Below are 5,720 nucleotides of genomic sequence, written 5' to 3' on the forward strand. Positions count from 1 at the left end.
AAAATGCCCATAAGCCCAGCCCTTCTTCCCACATCACGCTGGGGACGCGTTTCACTGGGGCAGGGAGGTCACTTGCTCGGGGCGCCAGAGGAAAGAGAAACCCCCCTTAAGCGATAGGGGGATCTCTCCCTCTGCACCTCTCCTGCTGACCCTCCCTCTCTTCTTTCTCTCCCAGTTGCTCCCCAGCGGATCTGGGCTGGGCCAGACTCTCCATGCTCCGATCCGGGTGAGTCCCGGCAAATCCTGGGGATGGAATGGGCTATGCTGAGTCCCTGTCCCTCCCCAGAGGTTTTTTTGATGAGGTGATAGTTTCTTACAGCTGCTGACTGACTCTTTCTTCAATGCAGGTGAGCCCATCCGGCCCATCGACCCGGCAGCCTGGGTGTCTCACACGGCAGCGATGACTGGCACCTACCCAGCGTACGGTATGAGTCCATCCATGAGCACAATCACTTCCACCAGCTCCTCCATCACCAGCTCCATCCCAGAGACTGAACGTAAGTTCTTGTGCCTCCGTGCTGCACCCGCTGCACGGCCTCCTCACCTTCACTGTGCTGTGAAGGGAGCAATACATCTGCCTGGGGACAGCTGGGGTGGGCCAGATCTGCCCTGCCAAGGGACTGGGAGGGAGGCAGCTCTCACCAGGCTGGCACTTGGATCAGTGGGAGTTCTGCCTGGGAGAATTAATATCATGTTTTTCAGCCTTCTGTGTGAGGAGAGTAGAGGAGCCTGGGTGCAATGAGGAGCTGTGGCAGGTGCAGAGGAAAGGCTCAGACCAGTCAGGGGTTAGTGGCTGAGAATGTGGGGCCAGGTGGATTCAGCATGTACCTGGAGCAATTGAGAGCTCCTTCCAGACAGCAGATAGAGCAGGATGGAGGAGGCAGCTGGGTGCAAAGAGCCTTGTGGTGGGGCAGGGTCCTGCTGAGCACAGGGCTCTTGGTTGCTTTCTGAAGGTTTGGGGTGATTTGGTATATAGACCCCTGAAGCAAGGGTCTGGAGAGCTTGGGTGAGGCAACAAGCCAGGAGTTTGTTTTAAGTATGTGACTCTTGCCCGGGCTTTGCCCAAGAGGAGATGGCTGACATGTGAAGGATGACATGGGAAGGCTGGAAGGGGGGTTACACAGCATGTACCCTGAGGCTGTCTGCGATGTATTGTTCCCTGGCCCATTCCTCCTGTGTGTGATGCTTCCATTGGCCCTCTTGAATCTTCTGCCCTCTCTCACCTCTGCCTCCCTTCCTTCATCCACACCACAGGCCTCGATGACTTTCACCTGTCCATCCACAGTGACATGGCGACCATTGTGAAAGCCATGGCCTCACCAGAGTCAGGCCTTGAGGTGCGTGACCGCATGTGGCTGAAGATCACCATCCCCAATGCCTTCATTGGTAAGAGACTGTGCTGCCTGCAGCAGAGGCAGGGACTGGGGAGTGGGTGGCCCATTTTAAGCAGATGACAAAGGGAGCATCTTTGTCACCATAAACAAACTGTTGACTAGCCAAGAGTCACAAATTGAACCTTTTGGCCCACTTCGTCTTTTCTCCAGTGTGGCTCACTTGCCTCAAGGGCCACCGTCTTCCTCTCTCTTGCCAAATTTAACTCTGTATTTGGTGGCAGGTTCGGATGTGGTAGATTGGCTCTATCACCATGTGGAGGGCTTTACAGACCGCCGTGAGTCCCGCAAATATGCCAGCAATCTGCTGAAGGCTGGCTACATCCGACACACTGTGAACAAGATCACCTTCTCGGAGCAGTGCTATTACATCTTCGGGGACCTCTGTGGAAGTATGGCTCTTGGCATGGGTGGGAGGGAGTGGATGGAGGGGTAGTGGTCCTGCAGAGCCCTGTTGACACCATAGGGACACACCTACAGCCATTGCCATCAGGCTGGGCCCCTTGTTCTACAGACCCTGTTAAGGGAGCAACGAAGAATATCCCAGCTTCCTTGTCCTGCTGCTGAGGTAGTGAAGTTGGAAGCAGCATTGACAGAGTCACCTACTATGTGATCTTTTCTCCTGGGCAGTCTTAGTATTTACTGACTGTCTCCAGCCTCTGAATTTCAGTGCTGGCAAGGGGTTGGTGCTCAGGCAACTGGGTTCTGGTCAGATAAGAGGGATGGGGGAATGAATTGGCAGGGTGAGCTGTAGCCCTGATGTGGTCCTTTTCCACCAAGCTGGTCTCTATATTAGAGTGGCAGTTTGGACTCCCACAGCCTGGCAGTTGTTCAGCCAGGAAGCACAAATGGTGGCATTGACTAGCAGAGAGAGTGCCAACTTCTTGTGTCTCCTTGCATATCCCATCAGCAAGACTGGACGGAAAGCTGCTTCACCACATGTGGTTGTTTTTCTGCTTGGATTAACCCCTGTTCTCTGCTTTCTTGCAGACATGGCTAATCTGTCTCTTCATGATCATGATGGCTCCAGCGGTGCCTCTGATCAGGACACTTTGGCTCCACTCCCCCACCCAGGAGCTGCACCCTGGCCTATGGCCTTCCCATATCAGTATCCACCGCCTCATCCATACAACCCCCATCCCGGCTTCCCTGACCCAGGCTACAGCTATGGAGGGGGCAGTGCAGGCAGCCAGCACAGTGAAGGTGAGTCAAAAGGACTAAAATATGCCTGCAGGTGGGCAGGTGTCCCGTTCAGCACAGGGAAGCAGCAGGAAAAGGCTGCTTAGGCAAAGCCCTATGTGGGGGAAGCCAGGGCAAAAGCCATGTTGGAAGGGTCATGGGACTTGCTGCTGAAAGGAGACTGAGAGCACAGACTGTGCTGGCGCCTGGCTGTGCCAGAGCGTGCTGCAATCCTCCCTTGGCTGGAGGAGCATCCGTTCTTCCTGACTTGTCCGAGCTGGCACCTAACCTTGCCTCGTGTGCTTTGCAGGGAGCCGGAGCAGCGGTTCCAATCGCAGTGGCAGCGAGAGGAGGAAGGAGAGAGAGAAGACTGGGGAGTCGAAGTCGGGCGGCAGTGGGAGCGAGTCGGACCACACCACGAGGAGCAGCATGCGGCGCGAGCGTGCAGCCAGCGAGCGCTCGGTGCCAGCCAGCCAGCACAGCCAGCGCAGCCAGCACTCCCTGGCTCACAGCATCCGCAGCCACCACAGCCAGCAGTCGTACGGGCCTCCCGGCCTCCCCCCTCTCTTCAGCCCCCCCATGTTGCTGATGCCTCCACCGCCGTCAGCCATGGGGCCCCCCGGGGCGCCGCCGGGCCGTGACCTGGCCTCTGTGCCCCCCGAACTGACAGCCAGTAGACAGTCCTTCCGAATGGCCATGGGCAACCCCAGTGAGTTCTTTGTGGATGTAATGTGAAGCGCCCATCCCCTGTCTGTCTGCTGTCCCTCCTTCCCCCTTCTATCCCTGTCGTTTGTTTCCTAGGACCAGCCCTGGCTTCACCCCTTGTTTTTTGGGGGGTTTTTTTTGTTTCTTTTTTTTTTTGTCTTGATAACGAAAAGAAAAAAAGGGAAAAAAAAAAATAAATGGAACTAAACCTTGATTCTAATCCCTCCTCGAGCTGGGTGGACAGGCCTGGCAGGCCTGCTGGGTGCTGTCAGCCCATCCCGCCACCAGACTTGTGTATTGCTGATGGTAATTCCCTCCTGCCATCCTCTTTCTAACCCCATTAATCCGCATCCGTCCCAGCACCCTGTGCTGCTTGCCCGTGTGTCACTGCTGCCTCAGTCCTTCCACCCTAAACATCTCTTCTTTCTTTTCACCCTTTTGTGTTTCTTCTATCAAGCAGCAAAGAATTACGGGGTGTTTGACTTTCTCTGAGCCTGCCGCCCGTGGGGGGGAGAGCTGGAGCGTGGCGTGGCCCGACAGCAGGACACGGAGCTCCAGGGGCGCTGGGCACGCATGGCGCTGAAGATGGCTTCTTTCCTCCCCCTCGTGGAAGATGCCCTGCCCTTCCCACAGCCCTGAGAGGGGGAGCAGGGACCAGCCTTATATATGTATTTTAAATCCCGTTGTAGTTGCCTTTTGGCTAATGCATGAATGTTCCAGGGCTTCAGTGCCTCCAGGGAGTGGAGAGATGCTGCCACTTCCCTCTTGCCTCCCTTCTCTTGCCCACATATTGGGCTAGGTCCGAGCCTGACACTGCCCCCATGGCAGGACCCTCCTTCACCTTGGCCAGGCCTTGGGGCTGGGGCGGTACCTCTGCATCCAGCCCAGAGTGGTGGTGAGTGCCTGTGCGCAGTCTCTTGCGTGACTCAGTGCCCTACACCTACCCTGGGGTACTTTGGGGGGATTTAAGGGCAGAGCTTTGCTCCTTCCATCCTGCTCTTTGCCCTCCTGCCTGCAATGTGCTGCTGCCTGTCCTGTTTGTAGGGTCTGTCCCATGCCTGGGGCTGGTGGTGGCAGCTGTGGCCTTCTCCCTCCTGCTGTCGCGCTGCTGCTCAGCTATGTGATACCTTCAAGGGCCTGGACGGAGTTAGAAGGCGAGGGTGGGACACAACTGGTTCACTTTCATGCGTTGGAGCAACGTGGAGGTTCCCTTGTATTTGTCCTCTGAAGGGCCTAAGTCTGTGTCCTCCTCTGCCTGGTGCTGCTGGCCTGGCTGCTGGGAGGACAAACCTCCGGGACAGCCCGGCTCCCTCTGGGCTGTGAATGGTGCCTGGGGGCCACACAAGCCCTCCAGGGACGAGACTGCAGCCTGAACCATGGCCTCTGGGCTCAGTGCCCACAGACGTGCTGGGACAGTTGAGTCTGTTTGCTCCAGTGCTCCCTGCCTTTCTTCCACTTCTGGGTACTCGGAGACGTGCCTGGGGCTGGGGCAGCCCTTTCCCCATGCCCAGGGCCAAGCACGGTACGGTATGGACAAGCTCGACCCTGCTGCTGTTGGTGCTGGCGCCCCGGCGCCCTCTCCTCCTGCCACGCCGTGGCTTCCTCCATAGCATTGCTTCCTTTGGTCTTTCTTGTGTTCACGGTTTTTATACGATGGAGTTGAAATGTATTTTGCTCCTTGGGAGTCTGCAGTGCCCCTGCAGCCCCTCTGCCAGCTCTCACATGCCATCAGTTCATCTCCCTGACTCCCTGAAGCTTCTCCTTCCCCTCTTCCCGCTGGAGTCAGACTGTCCCCAGCAGCCTCCTTGGCCACTGCTCACCCCTTGCCCTGCCCTAGCCGCTGGGTTTTATAAAAACAACACCAATCTCCTTGTTTTTATTTATAAACATAGTTTTATTGGACTCCTGCCTTGTGTCGTTCGTTTATTATTTTCCCCCAGCCTCCTGCGTCCTCCTGCCTTTCGCTCTAAAGCGAGATCCCAGCAGGATGAGCGCACCCTGTGCCAGTGTGCCAGCTGTCATTTCGCGGGCTGCCGAGGGCGGCTGCGGGCTGAGTCTCTCCGGAGCGGAGCCTGGGCGGGGGCTCTCAGGGTTTCCTGGGTCCCCGTTTCCAGCGGCCTTTGGCGCGGGGGAAAGCGGGCATGCCTGTGCGCGAGGCCAGCGGGAGCCAGCAGCCCTGTGGAAGAGGCGAGCTCAGGACTTTGCATGGCGAGCGCGGCCTCCTGCCCGGGCGCACCCCGGGCCCAGCCTCTCGCTGCGTGCCGCTGTCCTCGCCCCGCCACAGACTACAACTCCCAATATGCCCCGCGCGGAAATGTAATTTCCGCGCCCGCCGCGCGCCCCTCCCCTCCGCGGTGGCGCATGCGCAGTAGCGGGGCGCGGGCGGGGCGCGCGCGCGGCGTCTCTGCAGTGCGCGGGGGGGCGCGGGGCGCGGGGCGCGGGGGG

The 5,720-nt window shown here is 58.0% G+C and overlaps 1 protein-coding gene across 5 annotated transcripts in view; it reads left to right on the forward strand.

Moving 5' to 3' along the window:
- Positions 1-5,177, forward strand: part of DVL3 (dishevelled segment polarity protein 3) — a 33,450-nt gene extending 28,273 nt beyond the window's left edge. For 2 of the 5 annotated variants that reach the window (XM_048314681.1, XM_048314686.1), the window contains exons 11-17: positions 176-226; positions 348-497; positions 1,255-1,386; positions 1,616-1,783; positions 2,382-2,594; positions 2,881-3,279; positions 3,736-5,177. In XM_048314681.1, the coding sequence (XP_048170638.1) occupies positions 176-226; positions 348-497; positions 1,255-1,386; positions 1,616-1,783; positions 2,382-2,594; positions 2,881-3,279; positions 3,736-3,767 (1,145 nt within the window). In that variant the 3' untranslated portion in view covers positions 3,768-5,177. Of the gene's footprint in view, positions 1-175; positions 227-347; positions 498-1,254; positions 1,387-1,615; positions 1,784-2,381; positions 2,595-2,880 lie in introns of all 5 variants that reach the window. The other 3 variants (XM_048314682.1, XM_048314683.1, XM_048314684.1) reach the window with 3 other exon arrangements.
- Positions 5,178-5,720: the final 543 nt, after the last annotated feature.

Source organism: Corvus hawaiiensis, chromosome 10, assembly GCF_020740725.1.
Source record: "Corvus hawaiiensis isolate bCorHaw1 chromosome 10, bCorHaw1.pri.cur, whole genome shotgun sequence".
Taxonomy (NCBI): domain Eukaryota; kingdom Metazoa; phylum Chordata; class Aves; order Passeriformes; family Corvidae; genus Corvus; species Corvus hawaiiensis.